Raw genomic sequence first — 20377 nt, forward strand, 5'->3', positions numbered from 1 at the left:
TACCATAAATAAGCAGGGAGACAATATACAGCATTGTCGTACTCCAATCAGTTGTTCCATATCCAGTTCTAACTGTTGCTTCCTGTCCCACATATAAATTTCTCAGGAGATATATAAGGTGGTCAGGCACTCCCATTTCTTTAAGAACTTGCCACAGATAATCTGGTCAAAGGCTTTTGCATAGTCAGTAAAGCAGAAGTAGATTTTTTTTCTGTAACTCTCTGACTTTCTGTGTAATCTAGCACATGTTAGCAATTTGGTCTCTGGTTCCTCTCCCCCTTTGAAACCCAGCTTGTACTTCTGGGAGTTCTAAGGGCTGAAGCCTACCTTGTAGGATTTTGAGCATAACCTTGCTAGCGTAGTGCAATTGTACAGTAGTTGGAGCATTCTTGGCACTGCCCTTCTTTGGGAATGGGATGTAAACTGATCTTTTCCAATCCTCTGGCCACTGCTGAGTTTTCCAAACTTGCTGGCATATTGAGTGTAGCACCTCAACAGCATCATCTTTTAAGATTTTAAATGGTTCATCTGGAATGCCATCACCTTCACTGGCCTTGTTGTTAGCCATGCTTTCTAAAGCCCACTTGACTTCGCTCTCTAGGATGTCTGGCTCAAGGTCAGCAACCCAGCAACACTCTATGGGTTGTCCAGGACATCCAGATCTTTTTGGTATAATTTCTCTGTGTATTCCTGCCACCTCTTCTTGATGTCTTCTGTTTCTGTAAGGTCCCTACCATTTATGTCCTTTATTATGTCAATTTTTACACAAAATGTCCCTTTAATATCTCCAATTTTCTTGAACAGATCTCTGGTTTTTCCCTTTCTATTATTTTCCTCTATTTCTTTGCACTGTTCATTTAAGAAGGCCCTCTGCATTGGATTCATATTGAAATCATTCTATCATTTTTGAGATTGTATCCCAGTACAGCTTTTCCCACTCTTTTGTTGACTGTGAAAAGCTACTCCATTTCTTCTATGGGATTCTTGCCTACGATATGATAATTGTCTGAATTGAAGCCGCCCCGAATAGACGTTGTTTAGAAGGGCGGGGTAAAAATCAAATAAATAAATAAATAAATAAATAAAATAAATTCACCCGTTCCTGTCCATTTTAGTTCACTGATGCCCAGGATGGCAATGTTTATTCTTGCCCTCTCCTGTTTGACTGCACCCAGCTTACCAAGGTTCATAGATCTTACATTCCAGGTTTCTGTGCAGTATTTTTCTTTGCAGCATCGTACTTTCCTTTCATTTCCAGGTCCGTCCACAGCTGAGCATCCTTTCGGCTTTGGCCCAACCACTTCATTAGCTCTTGAGCTACTTTTACTTGTCCTCTGCTCTTCCTCAGTAGTATGTTGGATGCCTTCTGACCTGAGGGGCTCATCTTCCAGCGTCATATCTTTTAGCCTTTTGTTTCTATTCATGGCGTTTTCTTTACAAAGATACTGGATTGGCTTGGCAGTTCCTGCTCCAGGTGGATTGCATTTAGTCAGAACTCTCCACTATGACCTGTCCGTCTTGGGTGTCCCTGCATAGCATAGCCCATAGCTTCTCTGAATTACTCAAGCCCCTTCGCCATGACAAGGCAGCAATCCGTGAAAGGGCAAACAACAACAACAACAACAAAAAAAACAAGTAGGTGATATCAACAGCCATTACAGATCATAAAGTGGGCACATGCCAGAACTCTTACCACATTCTGATCTAATCATCATCGTCATCATCATCATCATCTTAGAACTGCAGGGCTGGGAGGGCCCCGATGGATCATCAAGTCCAGCCCTTACCAAGGAAGCACAGTGGGGAATCAAGCTTGCAACCTCTGAGTCCACAGCCAGAAACCTAAACCACTGAGGAGATCCTTAGAGATAATGGATTGTAGATGCCCCAGGATTGGATGGCAATATCTGAAGTAATCAATGGCAGTTTTTGACCCTGTATATCAGTGTGCAGTATCTGCATCAGTGAAGGGCAAGTTGTGGGTCTCCTGAATCATTTCCGGCCAGTGGGATCTACTGTAGGCTACACCAAGCCCAAAATATGCAGGAGGGAACCACAAAACCAAAATTGGTCAGAAGCCAATTCCCAATTTTGCAAGCACTTTTTTTGAGGGGCAAAGAGAAGGTGTAGGGGTGTGTGTCCTTTGTCCAGCCCCACTCCACATGGGGAAGAGCTAGCTCCATAGACATTTGTACTAGCCATTGGGGCTATTTGATTTGCTGCAATTAATTTGCATAAGAGTAGCCTTCCATTTTATAATTTTGAGGATCATTTATAGCCAGTGACCTTAGAATTTGACATATATTTTTGGACATATGAATGAGACAAAGTTGCTTTACCAGGAAAAAAAAAGCCATGAACTTACTTCAGAAGGAAGAAATGTGTCTTGTATACTGGGGCATAAATAGGATTTTAAATCAATAGTTAATTGTAACGTAAATTCTACTTGCAGGAAGGAAACAAGATACCAAAAGTAGTTCTTGGAATTAAAGCAGGGGTGTGTTGCTAAAGTATCAGGTTTCAAGCCCAACATCAAAACTGTTAAGAGAAGTACAGTGGGGCCTCGATTCACGAACTTAATCTGTTCTGGAAGGAGGTTTGTAACTTGAAGCGTTCGTAAATAGAACCCAAATTTTCCATAGGAATGCATTGAAAACCAATTAATCCTTTCCATCCGAAGAAAAAAATACCACCCAAAATAAAAAGAACACAGCATGCCAGGTCAGAAGGCACTGGGGTTTAAAAAACAACCAAATACAGTAACAGAGCAAGACCGGAAAGGGATGGGGTGCAAAACAAAACAAACCCCCAAAATAAACATCAGAGCAAGTCCCGCGCTGGGAATGCAAAATAATAATAATAATAATAATAATAATAATAATAATAATAATAATAATAATAATAATAATAATAATAATAATAATAATAATAATAATAATAATAATAATAATAATAATAATAATAATAATAATACCACCACCCGTGTAAAAGCCACCCAAAAGAGTTTTTAAAAAGCAGCGCCTTACCTTGCCAGTCCAAAGCCTCCTCCAATGGCACTCTCTCCCCCCCCCCCCGGCTGCAGCCAAGGCAGCGGCGGGGGGGTCCGCAGCCATGGTGGAGGACGAGGCCGGCGAGTGATCAGAGCACCCTGGCCAGGTTCAGCCTTCCGACGCCGTGGAATCGCCACGGTGATGTCGCAACTCCGGAGGACAAAGGGAGCGTTTGTCTTTCAGAGTGAGGGCTCTTTCCTTTTGCAGGGGAAGAAGAGCAAGAGCGCCTCAGCAGCCGCCACCAAGCAGGCAGGCAGGCAGGCGATGGGTTGTGGGAACTCCACAGCCAGCAATGCCAGCAGCAGAGGTGAGGGAGGGGAATCCCGAGTAAAGAAAGGGCAAGGAAGGGAGCAGTTCGTAAGTAGAAGTGTTCGTAAATAGGGCCGTTCATAAGTCGAGGGCCCACTGTAAACTAAACTGCACTGCGTGCAGATGTGCTGTCTAGCTTCTTAGGTACTTCAGCATGGAGTATTTTTGAAAATCCAACAAGGGGCTTTAAAGAAAGACTCCTGCACTAAGCAAACATGGTTTTGAAATGAATATTTGCAGGACTCTCTTTTTGGAGGCCAAATAGAGGGATCAATTTTAGAGCTTAGATTGACAATTCATAATTTTTCAATGTGGAACTCCTGCTATAAACATGCTTACATTGACTGTAGTTGGAAAAGAACTGACCTGTCTTGAGGATTATCTGGACACAGGGATGTGACAAGAAATGCTGCATGTTGAGTAGTGACATGAAAGGTCAAACTTTCCATTGCAGAAGATTTATAATGTCATAACTGCAAAATGTGTGGCAGGTATTGGTGGTGCTGCGGGTTAAACCGCAAGCCTCTAGGCTGCAAGGTTGGAAGATCAACAGTTTGAATCCACGCAACAGAGTGAGCTCCCGTCGCTTGTCCCAGTTCCTGCCAACCTAGCAGATCGGAAGCATGTAAAAATTTGAGTAGATAAATAGGTACCACTATGGTGGGACGGTAACAGCCATCCAGCCACGTGACCACGGAAGATTGTCTATGGACAAATGCTGGCTCTATGGCTTGGAAACAGGGATGAGCACCGTCCTCTAGAGTTGGACACGACTGGACAAAATGTCAAGGGGAACCTTTACCTTTACTTTTTACCATGACAACCAGTCTATAAATGCTTGATTTTTGTATGTCATCCTGTTGCCCTGTTACTCAAGACTGTATATTCCTGTTTTTTAAAAAAGGACCTTTCTTTGCTTTACTGTATTGAGGTTGCGACAAAATAGGAAGTTAAGAATCTCTGTTGGTAAATAAACAATGTCAGACATCTCTGCTAAAACTGAAAAGCATTGAATTGATTGTAATTTTAAAAATCAGAGCTACCATGTTTGAAATGCTTTTATCATTGATGGATCTTTAAACAACACATTTCCTCCCTCCCTTTAGAAAAAAAACCTTGATGAAGCATTTAAAATGATTCTCAAGCAACACAGTTGTCTTTCCTTAAGTACCAAAAATGCCCTTTATCCAGCAAATGTAGTTTACATTACATATTTTCCTTTTTATAAATATTCCTCTTCCCTCCAGTGAAACATTATAGAAGTATATGTACACGAATAATATAATTACATGTTTAACATGAACTGTTTCTTCCATTTTGTTGAATCTTTCCATTTATTAGTTTAATAATATACAGCAAAATATGTATGAAAGACGAGCTGGTATTTATTTTACTTTTTAAATTTCTTTTGCCAAGTGACAATTTTGTTTGTGAAATGACATTTTGGCCCTCAAACTCAGTTGACTGCATAGTTGCCAAAATGGAAATAAAAAGGTTTTTTGCTAAAATGCTATCAGCAGAGTGACCCCTGACCCAAACCCCACAGTTTAGCTTTCTGATCAGTTATATTCGATATTTTATGCGGTCTTCAATGCTGTGCAAGTAGATGTTGTTCTGCTAAAGATTAATATTAATTTAATGCTTATTAGCAGAATATTTTAAAGGTCAGTTTTAAATTGTGGAATAAGTGAAACAGGTATAATATAGCGATAGTTACTTTCTAGCGTCCAGTAATCCCTCTGCAAATGTACTATATGAGGAAAAGCTCTCCATAAGAAAATATTCCTTTATTATGTTGTTAGTCAGTGGAATTCTTTGCCACAGGATATGGTGATGATGCCATCTGGCCTAGATGCCTTTAAAAGGAGATTGGACAGATTTCTGGAGGAAAAATCCATCACAGATTACAAGCCATGATGGGGATGTATAATCTCCAAGCTTAAAAGGAAGGTCCCTCCAAAGGCCAGATGCAGGGAAAGGGATACCAGGAGAACAGGTATCTAGTTGCCTCGTGTGTTCCCAGAGGCATCTGGTGGGGCTACTGTGAGATATAGGAAGCTGGACTGTGTTCTTATGTTCCTATAATTTAGAAAATAATGTTCCAGCAGCAGCACCATGATTTACCTGTGCTACATCCTTTGGTATTGTGGTAGTCATTGCAATGGAATTGAGAAAACATGACTGTTTCTGATTTCACCTCCCCACTGCAGCTATGTGTTCCTCTTCCCTATTCTGTTCCATAGGGTTCTTAAACATTTACAACAGATTTGACATAATTGTAGGCATAGGAGGAGAGACGAATAATTTCGCTGTTGCATTTACAGAAATTTTAAAATTACTTTTTATTAATTTTTTATGAAATTACTTTACTCATAAAGCAACTTCATGGACAGGGTCGTTGGTCCCACCTGTTGTATGTTGAGCATATGAACTAAACATATAGTTAGTTATATTAATAGGCTAAAAGTGGAGAAGTCCATCAGCTAGAAGTTCTTCACTTGTTTGGCAGTGTTACTCTTTTTTTCTGTATAGGAGCAGGCCTCATTCTTATCTGACTTAACAGATTTGCTTCCTGTCCAACTTCAACAATAACAAATTTGCTAAGTTATCTGAATATTTTGTCAGCTGGGGGAAAAGTAAGGCTCATAATAAGAAGAGAACTTGCTACTGAAAATTATATTATTGTAGTTGCATACCTTGGTTTTCTTGCTAAATGCATGATAAAATTAAAGTTTGGTACTATGCAATACTAAAATTGATTTTTAGAAATTAATTTCTTTTTGACTTCTATTTGTGTGGAGAGTTCAACAAAATTAAATACAAGGCTAAGATGTAACATTTTATTTTAAAAATGGTGAACATTAATCGTAAAAATAAGATAATTCAGTTTTCATGGTCCTTAGCAGTATCACAGTACTTTGCCATTATGTAAAATTGTAGTTCCCAAACTTGGAGCCCAGATATTTTCTGGGTGAGGAATTTGGCTAGGATGTCTGGGAAATGAAGTTTAAGAATATCTGTGGGAACGATGTTGGAGTAGGCTGCTGCACACATTTTGCCCATCTACATATAGTTTGAGCTACGAAGATCCTGATCCAGTGAATAGGTGGATACTATCAGAATCTATATATCTCTGCAGTTCACATGCATATAACCTTACCATAGCCGCAGGCTTTAAAAACATGAATGTTTTATATATATACTTGATAGATTCCTGTCATTTTACCTATTCAGATTCCCTCCTGGATCAACTTGATTCTGTCACTCTCTCTCTGTTTTTGTTTAAATTGCCTAATTCTGCTGTATTTCTGTAGTTCTGGCCATCCAGAATATATTAGAGTGGTTGGTTTGCTATAGTGTAAAGTGGTACCCCGCTTGACGACGATAATCCGTTCCAGCAAAATCGCTGTAGAGCGAAATCGTCATCAAGCGAAAAAAAAAACCAATTGAAATGCATTGGAAATCGGTCAGTGTGTTCCAATGGGGGAAATACCTCACCGTCCAGCGAAGATCCTCCATAGGGCGGCCATTTTCCAGTGTCTGTCTTGCGAAGAATCCGTCCTGAACACAGCGGGGAGCCATTTTGAAAACCCGATGATCAGCTGTTTTTGATTGTCGTTAAGTGAAAAATCGGTTCCCGAAGCAAGGAACCGATCGTTGTCAAGCGAAAAAAACCCTTTGAATAATCTTTTTGCGATCTGAATAGCGATCGCAAAAAACTCATCGTAAAGCAGATTTGTTGTCAAGTGGATTAATTGTCAAGTGGGGCACCACTGTACCTGCATTAATCTCTGTTGAAGGAAGTATAAATAAAAGGGCAAATGGAGCTATTAAAACATAAAATAAAAAGTAGGTATGTAAACATGGTCAGACATGGGATAATTTTTTTGGAATTATTTGAATATTTTTATTTATTTATTATTAGATTTTTATCCCGCCCTTCTATAAAGTTATTCTGCAAAAGTTAGCTATGCTCCTGGTTCAGCCACACATTACCCTTCCCAATTGATACTCTGTTCTGTGTTTTTAAAATTGGAGTTAGGGAGGTATATCACTGATATATGCTCCTCCATACAGAGCACGTTGCCATAGTCTCTCGAGACTGAAGGATGCCTAGGGAGGCAGAAGAACATATAGCTCATACAGTGTTTGAGGTTTCTGGCTGTGGAACCAGAGGTTGGGCGTCTGATTCCCCACTGTACCTCCTTGAGAGGGGCTGGACTAAGGTTATGTCAGTAGGAGGGAGGTGGCATGTCCGACTGGATTTTGAGCTATGTTGTGATTGCTTCTTTCAGTTGCTGTTCTGAAAATTAATACAGTTTGCAAATGGAAAAAAATCAGGATGGATATGGTTTAGATCAAATTCATTTAAATCATGATTTAAATCACAATTTACATTTTTAAGAAATTGATGTTTTTGACAATTTAATTTTTAAAAATTGAAATACTGCTTTAAATCACTTTGATTTAAAAATCATTGATTTTTATCCACTCTAGAAAAAATACACTGTTTAGTATCATGTTGCTAATTGTCTGCTGCTGCTTATGGAAGTTGAAATAAACATTAGAACTTATTTGAAATAATCATTTTGGGAAAAATAATGTGTGCCCCATTTAAATTAATATCAGAAACCAACCACATTTAAATTCCAATGACTGAACAAGCAATACATTCTTATTTTGACAATTTTAGTGATGCTAATACTATTAATCATTCATTTGGGGGTTATGTCTTTTTTATTATTAAAAACAAATATGTTGCATTTGGAATTTGAAAAAATTGTTTGAATATTTCAGAGTCAGCCAGTCAGAGTAAACTGCAATATTTCTTAAGACTGTGAACAATCCAAGATTTCGAAAGTAACCTCTGTAGGTTAGCAATACAGCAGAATTGGCAGTTGCAAAATAAAAAACAAAACAAAATAAATGGTCTTAATTACGCATAATAATAAAGTCAAGCCCTATGTATATATTAACATACAGAATTCTGTGAATTCTTCCATTTAATGGAAGTGGTAAAGTAGTTTGTATAGCATTAATAGTGAAATTAACTATCCTGAGTTTCTCAGATTCTGTTCCTGAAAAATTCAGAAATTCATATCTGCTTGCCATCCTCAGTGAAGACAGGAACCAGAATCAATCAGTCAATCAGCTAGCCCAGCCAACCATTTTTCCTGTAATCTCTTTATCCACCATCATAATTCCTTTGTACTTCCTGATTTTGTTTCATTTAAAGGCATATTTAATCATAATATTTTTAGATATATGCCTCTGCAATACAGTGTCATCTGGAGAGGCTAAGGGGACACAGATGCTTTTGAGATTTCTCTTATTTTGCTCAATTAATTATATGCCAGAAGTTGAACCATTATTATTTTGCACTGTTGTTGCTTGACGACTAAAGGACTGTCAGCCTACTGAGGGATGGTTTCTGCTCTTAGCCCCTTAAGTGTTAAAAACGAGCTTTCTGTAGCATTCAGAACTACCTTGTTTTCACAAATCCTCATTTGTTATGAGGTTTTCTTTTCAAGTATGGCCTCAGTCTGCTGACAATCAGCTTTGTGTCACTTCTTTTGACCCAGAAGCACACCTTAAGTGTGTGGCAGAAATTTTGATCCATCTGAAAGCCAGCTCACTTAAGCTTTGATATTTTAAGTTTCACAGATAATGTCTTGGGACTAGGAGGAGGTCAAAACTGCTTTAGTTATGCTCTTTATAAGATTGCAAGTCTTGTTCCTTGCAACCACATACAGTGGTGCTTCGCTTAACGGCGATAATCCGTTCCAGGAAAATCGCTGTTAAGCGAAAATATCGTAAAGTGAAAATAAAAAGCCCATTGAAATGCACTGAAAACTGTTCAATGTGTTCCAATGGGCTGAAACTCACCGTCCAGCGAAGATCCTCCATACGGCGGCCATTTTCGGTGCCTGTATAGCGAATCCATCCCTAAACACAGCGGGGAGCCATTTTAATTACCTGGTGGCCATTTTGAAACCGCCGATCAGCTGTTAAAAACATCGTTTTGCGAAGAATCGGTTCTTGAAGCAGGGAACCGATCATCGCAAAGCGAAAAAACACCCTATTTAGACCATCGTTTTGCAATCACAAAAGCGATCACAGAAACGTCATCGTGAAGCAGATTCGTCGTAATGTGGGGTAATCGTAAAGTGGGGCCCCACTGTATTTGGATTTTTCTGAGATTAAGGACACAGAAGAACTCATTCCTTCCTCAGAACTTGACAGTTCTCAGATCCCATCCGAGCTCCTGTGAATTTTTCTGCATTTACCTGAAGGGAATGCAGAAGCCTGAGGGACACAGCCAAGCCAAAAACCTAGCAAATGTTATTAAAGGCTCACACTGCCTGCTGTATTTTTCCCATCCATGTATTAACAGTCCCACTCCAGGTGGCTCAGGGAACACTTCCTCCTAGTCCAGACAAATCCCTCAAAGTGGAAAAAGCTTTTCAATAAAAACTGAAACACCATCATGTGCTAACTGACTTTACACATTCAGTGCATCACTGAGAAGTAGAAAATATGTGAATAGAACTGAGGTTCCTGTCAGAAGTGCATAGATAGCCGTTTATGAGCTTTTAAAATGGCTAAATTGGTATAAGTGAAACACTTAATATTTAAACCCAGGCATTGATTTACATTTCATTTTGGTTCATGATGTTGTTTAAACATTCTGAATAAAGCTGCTGTTTCTAATCTTAACTACAGGGTAGAAGAGAAGCCCCTTTGCCTTTGCTTGGTGTCTGCTGTTCAAATAAAGATCAATGTATTTTATTGTGACTTGCCTATTAACATTAGTCTCCTGTTTGCTTGAGATTAATCTATGTTTTATGCTGTTCCTTTGAAAAGGTGTAACGGGGTAATTAAGCTACTATTGTGAATAAAACAGGAATGGTCAACTGTTTTGAGAAGATTTATAGTATTGCCGGATCATTTGTGATTTCATTGTGTAATATTTTTGTGCCGAACAATTGATTTAGTACAAAAAATTAATACAAAAGATTTATCCATTGCTATTAATATAAATTAGAGTGCAAAAAACGGCCTGAAACTCAACATCAAAAAAACTAAGATCATGGCCACTGGTCCCATCACCTCCTGGGAAATAGAAGGGGAAAATATGGAGGCAGTGACAGATTTTATTTTCTTGGGCTCCATGATCACTGCAGATGGAGACAGCAGCCACGAAATTAAAAGACCCCTGCTTTTTTGGGAGGAAAGGGATGACAAACCTCGACAGCATCTTAAAAAGCAGAGACATCACCTTACCAAGAAAAGTCCGCATAGTCAAAGCTATGGTTTTTCCTGTCGTGATGTATGGAAGTGAGAGCTGGACCATAAAGAAAGCAGACCGCCGAAGAATTGATGCCTTTGAATTGTGGTGCTGGAGGAGGCTCTTGAGAGTCCCCTGGCCTGCAAAGGTAACAAACCTATCAATTCTAAAGGAAATCAACCCTGAGTGCTCAATGGAAGGACAGATCCTGAAGCTGAGGCTCCAATACTTTGGCCATCTCATGAGAAGAGAGGACTCCTTGGAAAAGACCTTGATGTTAGGAAAGTGTGAAGGCAAGAGGAGAAGGGGACGACAGAGGATGAGATGGCTAGACAGTGTCATCAAAGCAACCAACATGAATTTGACACATCTCCAGGAGGCAGTGGAAGACAGGAGGACGTGCTCTGGTCAATGGGGTCACGAAGAGTCGGACACGGCTAAACGACAATGATAAATATAATTTATACAGTATGCACACTGCATTGACAGCGGCATATGTCAAATGTTGCTCTGGATTAGCTGTTCACAACATTTTTCTGGCCACGTCCATAAATACAATATGAACGAAATATAGGTTGAATCAGGAATTCAGGATAGGATAAGTCACATAACGAACCTTACAAGGTGGTATATGAAGAATTGATTCCTAAAGTCCCCTTCTAATGTGCCAGGACCCCGCCCCCCATATCAGCTATTCTTAATGCAAGCTATATGGTCCGGGGGGGGGGACTGGCACATTTGGGGGGGGGCATAGTGTCATCTGTTTTTGTTGCTTCCTTGTTTGCACACAGCCAAAAGTTTTTCTTATTTGCCAGAGGGGGCCTTAGAACCTGAGAAGAGTTCCTAAAAGGCCTGTGGCTAGACAGTACAGTATTTATATTCATCTCCCGGGGGACACAAATATGAATTTCAGCACCAAAGGTGCCTCGGCTGTTTGGCCTCTTCCCCCTGAACCAGCCTGTTTCATCTATTCCTCACTGGAATGGTTGCACATGCAACCATGGTTGTCCACGTCATGTCAATTGTGGAAGTAGCCCTTCCGACGCTTCCCAACCTTCTTGTGCTGCTGACCACTCTGGCGAGGAGGCAAGATGATATTTATTTATTTATTTATTTATTTATTTATTTATTTATTTATTTATTTATTTATTTATTTATTTATTTATTTATTTATTTATTTATTTTATATGCTGCCCACACTACCCAAAGGTCTCTGGGCGGCTTATAGCATTTAAAATACAATAAAGATATGTAACAATTAAAATATATATAAAATTGCCATCGGACCCACAGCTAATATTATATGTCTCCCTGTGCTTAGCTGCTGAGTGGTCAGCTGTGGAGGGAGGCAGGGAAGCACCGGCTAGACTATTTCCGTGATCAGTGCAACGCAGATGACGATGTCTGTGTGTGCTGCACAACGAGCAGTGAGTGAGCTGGCTGCTTGTGGGGAGGGGACAAATGGCCCAGGCACCTGTGGTGCTGATATTTCAATTCATCTCCCCATGTCTAGGCATGGCCAAAAAGCAGGTTAACAATGGCTGCTCTAGCTCACTGGTCTCCAACCTTTTTTGACTTGTGTATTCCTTGGTAGCCTATTTCCATAAATTATACCCTTCCTATTAGCAGAATGTTAATAATTAATATGATTGCTGTTATTTCAAATCTGCATGTTTTAACTATAAATAATTAGCCCAATAGTGGGATTAAACAGTAATGGAATAATAAGACTGTGTATATGTATTTACATTCAAAACTCAAAATATACAATGAATTCAAATAAGTACACCACAGACCATATCTGATAATAGATTATTTGAAAAATTAATTTAAAATTTAAAACTATGACAAAGAGAAGAGAGATAAAGAGGACCCAGAAGATCACTGAACACTGCTCACAGGACTGACTGACTGCACTTTTCATAGCATTCAATTAATTTCACAGTTTTTGACTTTTATCTTGTCTTACACTGTTGACCTATCTGCCTTTTCCCACCATTACTCATTTTTTTTCTATACCCCTAAATATCCTGGTTTGTATCCCTGGGGGTACGTGTATACCAAATTGGGAATAACTGCTGTAGATCAGCGGTCCCCAACCATTTTGGGACCGTGGACTGGATGAGCCTCTGAGGAAGGTGGGGCACCCCCCTGTGCTCACGCTCTCGGGCACATGTGCAAAGCAGTGGGGAAGCTTGTGGGCACCTGCGCGCATGTGTGAAGGGGTGGGGGAGTGCTCACGCCGGTGCTGGCACATGTGCGCGGACAAAACCCCTGTGGGGAGGGGAGTGCTTGGGCGGGTGGGAGGTCTGTCTCCGCGGCCCGCTCTGGCTCAGGCCATGGACTGGCACCGGGTTGCGGACCGCGGTTGATGACCTTTGCTCTAGATGATAAACGGTAATACAGCAGGACTTCCTTTTATCTCTATCCTGTAGCCCCTTATGTTGCCTGAAAACTAGCATAAAGGATTGCTTCAGAGAAAGGGGGATTGCTGGTTTTCCTGTCAGCTTAACTATCCCATTGGATTCCAGCAAATATATACATAAAATAGATATGTTCTTTATGTTTATTGTATGAAATGACTCACTTTAGTAGTGTTAAATGTCTGTCTGAAAGTGTTCTCTGTGGGCCAAACATGTTGATGCTAACAAGGAAAAAAACTTCTCTTGTCACCGGTTTTTCTTTCATCTAATCTTAATAAATGCCATTGGAATTTTCTGTATAATGGTGCCATTTGGGAAAATATTATTGAAGGTCAAGCTGAGTATGCCTATAAATAGTTTATCAGTGTTTCAGAACACCTCTGATCTTGTATAGACTGTTTTATTACTTACATTCTGTGAGATACTGTATTTGGTGATATCCAATTCTGTTAAAGTTTGGTAGAAATAAGCATCTTGGTTATTTGGCAGATTGCTATTGGAATACTTTCTGAGCGAATGAAGTATTTGGCTTGTTTCTGAAATGTTGGATCTCATTGATTATCATTGATCAGGGTTTAATGTCTGTGTCCAAGCTACCAGTACCTCTTTGTTACTAAATTAATACAGTGTTTTTGTGTATGCGTCTTTTTAAAAACAATTTCTTTCATGTAAAAATAATACTAGACTTATGGAGGTTTTCCTTCTTTCCCCCTTACAGACGTTTCATCTACAGAGCAACCTGAGTTGTTCCTAAAGAAACTTCAGCAGTGCTGTGTCATTTTTGACTTCATGGACACACTCTCAGATCTTAAAATGAAAGAATACAAGCGCTCAACTCTTAATGAACTTGTGGATTACATTACAATAAGCAGAGGCTGTTTGACTGAGCAGACTTACCCTGAAGTAGTTAGAATGGTGAGTGTTTTTTCTTTTTCTTCCTCTGTCACAAACTCACTATTGAGCCCTTTATATATTCAGTATGGTAAGAATGTTTGGTCTGTGTCTTGGCATCAAAGTATGGACTTTCAAATGCAAAACAAGGAAGACATTTTTCATTCAAATCTGTACAATTAGATTATTTAAATTCTGATATTTTGCAGTGTGAAAGTGAGGCAGGTTTATTGTATCTGCTAAAAATCTAGCAAAAGATGGAATTTTAAAATTACTTACAAAAATGACTTAATTGTTTATATAAGTAAATGCTGTGCAGTTCTTTCTTATTTTTTATCTGATCCACAAGAAGTAGTGGGATTCCTGAATTGATGCCTAGAAATTGTAAGATAGAGAATGCTTACGTACAAAATGACGTGATGTATATAAATTGACAGTTTGTGTTGGTTATAGGATTACCCAGGACTGGCTGGCTGGGATTGCACTTTCACAAAGACTCAAGTTTGTAGTTTTGGGTTGATCTGGTGCTGTTTTTGAAAGTGCAATTGGCATTTGTTACAAGGTGTGACTGGCTGTGTTCTTCCATGGAATGGACAATCCTACGCAGAAGTTATTCAAACCTTGATAAATTCCAGAATCTGTTAGTAATCTGCATGTGGGACTTGCTTTAAAAACTGTCTGAAAATATCAGTTGGTACAAAGTAATTCCACCAGATTGTTGTTCATCATTTGAATACAATAGTAGTCATGTGCTCTTCAGTCTTGAACTTTTTGGGACCAATTTAAAGTGTTCTTGTCTTGTAATATTCCACCTAGTTTGAGTTTGGGATATATGATACCTCTCATTTTCCCCTTGAGGTGTAGATCAATTCACTTAAAATTTTAAAAAAAACATACAATTAACAACAGCACAGATAACATAGTATTGGGCAAGTACACTGTAAAATTATTTGCAGTTGGCATATTAATATACTGTAGTTGATATATCATTGTATATTCTCATGAATGCTTTATTACTGCAAAGTTGAAAATAGTTTAATGTAGGGGATTTTTTGTTTCTGTATTCACATGAGGATTCAGAAGACATTTTCACAGCAAATTGTGGATAGTTCAGCAGTGTGAATTTTTATAAAATGCTTGTGTGCAAAATGACATTTGTTTAAACCTGACCTCAAGTGCAGGCCTGTATAAATTTACTTAGAAGTAGGGATGTGCACTAACATCAAAACTTGGGATTTGGGTTCAGAATTGTAAAAATTTTGAATTGCCAGATATCTGATTGAACTCCGTTACAATCAATATGAATGCTATATAGTCATTATTTTCTCCTTAAAAGAAACACAAAAATGAAAAACATTTTTAAAGGATTTCCCGGTGTCATCTAATACATTCCCAGTGATTGTACAAAACAAAAATAGTGCACTTAAATAAATAGCCAGCAGGATGTAAGTATTAGGACATTACATTACTGTAATGGAGAGGTCCCCAATTCCCGCTCCGCGACCCTGCAGCGGTCCGTGGCCTATCCAGGACCGGGCCTCGGACAGAGATCTCCTACCTCCCACGAGCACCCCCTGTGAGCACCGTCACACGCATGCGTGCAAGTACATCCGGTCCCCTGCAAGTATGCTGTGAGCATGCACGCAAGGGCCCCCCACAAGTGCAACATGCACACAAGCGAGCTCCACTCCCTGCATGCACACCACACCCACAAAAGCATGCCAACCCCCCCCCCGGTCCGCGGTTGGGGGCCACTGCTGTAATGGACACACTGATTCAACCATGAACAGGGGAAATGCCATCAGGAAATGCCAACAGCACTGGGGAAGCAGGTTGAACCGGGGACTGGGCAAATACTCTGGGCAGCACTGGCAAGCAGGTTGAAGCAACAAATAACCTTTGGTAGATGGGAAGTGTGCCAACAGCATGGGCACAGTTGAGTGAGTGAGCACAGTCTTGGGAGGAGCTGTTAGAAGAATGAATGAAGCAGAAGGAGGGGGCAGCAAACTGAAGCATGGCATAGCAGTGGTAGTTTGATCTTCAGGAAAATACGTTTTTCTACAGATTCAGGTTGCAGGCATGAGCAGTGTGTACTGACTGTGTCCCCTGCTGAGCAAATACTCTCTCACTTTGCGCACTAGTTGGTGGGCAGGGTTGCAGTCCCACTGCCACTTTGGCCAGACCTCCCCAAATAGATTCCTTCTAAGCCCAGTAAGTCAAGGGGTTGGTCTCTTTCAGCTTGCAAAGCTCCTGAATATACACCTTTACTTCTGTCTCTACCATATTGTTCCTCTGGGGTGGTGTCTCTGGGGGACAGGCTCCTGCCATGTTTGTCAAGAGTTCCATTGAGTTGCCACGTCCTGAATTAGGTGGTGTCACGACAGTCCCAATTTTTCTTGCCTCTGCTGCAACATCTCACTGTCCCAGACAGTGGTGAAAATGCCCTGCCACCTTTCTGGCTCCCTCAGTTATATTAGGTATGTGTCTCCAATACCTTGCAATGCAGGTTGAAAGTATAGGCCATACGCAACATCCCTTTCATCTTCCCAGCTTGCAGTGCTATCACCATGTTTGACCATGGCTTTCTGTAAATAGACTCCACTGCTACAGCATGTCCCTTAGAGCCTCTTAAATGTAAATTTTGTGGCTGCCCGCCATCACAGCCACATTCAATAGGGTCCACCTGTATCCTGCCCTTGTGTGTTACCCTATGCCTGAATTCCCCATCTCCCACTAGTGCCTTGTTAGGGAGAGATAGGCATGTTTTGCACAGTGGCTGTTTTAGATATCCCTTGTAAAATCTACCACTGTGCCCTGGTCAGCTGGGGCATCCCAATATTAATCTGTCATCACCTCGTGCCTAATGGTAGTTTGGGATGGCATAATTAGTAATGGGGCGCCACTTCTGCCACAAACCTGCAGAAGCCACTGTTCTCCACCAGAGAGAATGGCTGGTCATCCAGTGGTATCATCTCCCATAGGTGATGAGCAATCATGGTATCTTTCTGTTCACGGAAGGCCTTTTCCTGTGATCCTCCAGGATGGCCTAGAGCTTAATCTTGAGATTTGTGTCTGGCATGTGCTGCCTTCCACCTCTTGCTATTTGCCCATCTGCCTGCCTGCTTTACTGGGCTGGTTGACTGCCCTCTGATGACTCTTGCCCTTCACAATAAGGAAGCCACTTGAACCCAAAGTACCCATTCCATTGGCCAGCAGCAATGCCCTAGGCTGAGTCTTCAGGTGGTTGAGCATGTTCCTGTTGGAAAGGCAGCCCAAGTCCTGCTCATGCTTCATCACCGTCTTGCAGTGCATGCACTCTGCCACAATCTGTTGCATACTGTTGCAGTTGCTTCCAGATTATTGACTTCTTGGGAACTCCAGTTTTTGTCTGCATGTTCCGAACAGCGATTGCTAACCTGTCATCGCAACGAGTTCCGGCAACTGATGGGGCAAGTGCAGGGGCAGCGAGGCTGATTTCTGTGTCACAGGCTTCTGAAATAGTGCCCACTTGAGCTCCCTCAGTCTACTCCTCCTCTACATCAGATGTATATGTACTTGAAGGGGGGTTCCCAACAACCACAATGCTGCCTTGTCTAGGAGAGATTTGCTGGAAATAGGGGCTGGGGATAAACACTTCCTTGAATATGATGGAGCTTCATAGTATGCCTGTCGGAGGCAGTATCTGGTACTCTTCCTAAACCTTCCCAGTTACAAAAAACCAGAAGCACTGCTGCTGCCCAAGACGGTAGTGTCAGTCTGAGTGGTAATGCAATCGTTGTCCTTCTCTGGAACATCGGCTCTTTGAGAGAAAAGTGCCTTCTTCACTATCCTTTTTGGCTCCTTGCCCTGGCTGGATTGCACACACATCACTAGAATGTGTCTGAGGTTCTCTAACGTGTCTGAGGCACCCTTGCCTCAAGGTAGAGAGGAAAAATGTAGATTAGTTGGAGTCCTTATTGCAAATAGATTGCAGAAATTTGACTGCAGTAGTGAATGCAACTTCATGTATATATGAGGAGCAGGGGTGTTGATCAGTGAGATGTGTAAGCAAAATCTGTGGTATGATTTAGCAGCTATTTGTGCATATTTATGATTTTTCGGGGGGGGCTAGAAGAAAATGCTTTCTTCAATAGTGAGGAATTAAAAATATAATTGACCCAGGTTGTTGATAAAGTAAGTACTTCTATCTTGAATCTTGTTGTTAAAATGAATTGGACCAACTGCTTTGGAAAATGTTTCATTCGCAGCTCAGCCAGCCACTGAATTGTGTTGCCTTTATTTAGTTTTCCCTTTAGGTCTTATATGTCCTTTTACAGCTAGGGAACTTTTACCTTGGTTATGGTGCAGTCCTTGTGATTCATTATGACACGAGGGGTAGATTTATCCTTGAAAAATAGATTCCCACCACCACCACGGCCTTTTTAGCATGCACGGGTCTCATTGTCACCATTCTACATTTTTTTAAAAAGGAATCAAGAGTTCTATAATTAAGAGCAAATACAGTTGAATCCATTGGAAAAAATCAGGACTTCCCTTCATGCAGACACTTGTACAAAGTTTTATTTTTATTTTTTTATTTTATTTATTTGATTTGTATCCCGCCCATCTGGTAAGTCGGTACCACTCTGAGCGGCTAACATAAAAATATACAGTTATAATAGCATAAATCCAAAAATATCAAAATATCAATTAACAAAACATAATAAGTCATAAATAATAAATAGAAAAAGAAGAGAAAAGTAATTTAAATTAAATTAGATGCTGGCAGGAGGGAAGGCCTTGACATAAAGCCATGTTTTTAATTGAGTTTTGAATGTACCCAGCGAAGGGGCCGTGCGAATCTCAGGAGGGAGATTGTTCCAAAGGCGAGGAGCCACCGCCGAGAAGGCCCGGTTTCTTGTCTTCTCTCTCCGGGCCTCCCTCGGCGTCAGGCTCCTCAGCCTCACCTCCTGGCTCGCGTGGGTGGTTCGGGTAGAACTTGGTGGGTGAAGGCGTTCCACCAAGTATCGAGGTCCCAAACCGTTTAGGGCCTTATAAGTGAGCATTAAGACTTTGAAGTCGATACGGAAACAAATGGGCAGCCAGTGCAGTCTAGCCAGGATGGGAGAGATGTGATGATATTTTCTCCCTCCGGTGAGGAGTCTGGCTGCTGCATTCTGCACCATCTGAAGTTTCCGTATCAGCCTCAAAGGTAGCCCCACGTAGAGCGCGTTGCAGTGATCTAATCTTGAGATTACGAGTGCGTGTACTAAGGTAGTGAGGGCCCCCGTGTCGAGATAGGGCCGCAGCCGGGCAATCCGCCAGAGGTGGAAGTAGGCGGAGCGGATGACCGACGTCACCTGTGTTTCCATGGTGAGCGTCGGGTCCAAGTGTATGCCCAAGCTGCGGACCCCGCTCACCGGGGCCAAGGTCGCCCCCCCAAAGGAGAGAGGGCCAACAGGCCACCAACTACGGGGGGGCCCACCCTCAGGACTTCCGTCTTGTCCGGGTTCAGCCGCAAGCCATTTTCCTGCATCCATTCCAGTATAGTCTCCAGGCAGCGCTGGAGGGTCAGGACGGCATCACCTGCAGTTGGCAAAAAGGAGATGTAGAGCTGAGTGTCATCAGCGTACTGGTCACACATCGCTCCACACCTCCTGATGACCCCCGCTAGCGGCCTCATATAGATGTTGTATGTATTCTGCATTCTCTTCTTTCACTTAAGAAGCTGCTGAAATAATGCATTTAAAATTAATATGTAGTTTAAACCTTTTTACTTATACAGTGGTGCCTCGCTTAACGGCGATAATCCGTTCCAGGAAAACCACCGTTAAGCGAAAATATCGTAAAGTGGGGAAAAAACCCATTGAAACCCCTTCAATGCATTCCAATGGGGTCAAAACTCACCATCCAGCGAAGATCCTCCATAGGGCAGCTGTTTTTGCTGCCTGTCTTGTGAGGAATCCAGCTCAGAAAACAGCGGGGAGCCATTTTGTTTACCCGGTGGCCATTTTGAAACCGCCGATCAACTGTTTTAAAATCGTCGATTTGCAAAGAATTGGTTCCTGAAGCAGGGAAACGATAATTGCAAAGCGAAAAAAACCCATTTGGACCATTGTTTTGCGATCGCAATTGCAATCGCAAAAAGATTGTCGTAATGCGGTTTTGTCGTAATGCGGGGCAATTGTAAAGCGAGGCACGACTGTATTTACTTACTCTGCTCTGTTTTCTTTCCCTTCGAAGATTCAGGGAGTCAGCAACAGTAATAATCTTCTGCAAAATGTGTGACGTTTAAGGGAGCTGGGTGAGAGGGCATTGGATGTGGGAACTGCCGTGGGAACGAAAGACTTAAAATGACTATAGTGGTCAGGGTACCAGGATCTGAAAGCCATTAGAAAAGAGAGGAGAGCTGTTTTATGCCCGGTGGCCTTAATCAG

General features: G+C 41.2%; 1 protein-coding gene across 4 annotated transcripts in view; it reads left to right on the forward strand.

Moving 5' to 3' along the window:
- PPP2R5E (protein phosphatase 2 regulatory subunit B'epsilon) overlaps positions 1-20377 on the forward strand; it is a 98189-nt gene that overhangs the window by 39237 nt on the left and 38575 nt on the right. For all 4 annotated transcript variants that reach the window (XM_020809801.3, XM_072986795.2, XM_072986796.2 and 1 more), the window contains exon 3: positions 13789-13985. In XM_020809801.3, coding sequence (XP_020665460.1) covers positions 13789-13985 — 197 coding nt within the window. The remainder of the gene's footprint in view (positions 1-13788; positions 13986-20377) is intronic.

The sequence above is a fragment of the Pogona vitticeps genome, chromosome 1, assembly GCF_051106095.1.
Source record: "Pogona vitticeps strain Pit_001003342236 chromosome 1, PviZW2.1, whole genome shotgun sequence".
Lineage (NCBI taxonomy): Eukaryota > Metazoa > Chordata > Lepidosauria > Squamata > Agamidae > Pogona > Pogona vitticeps.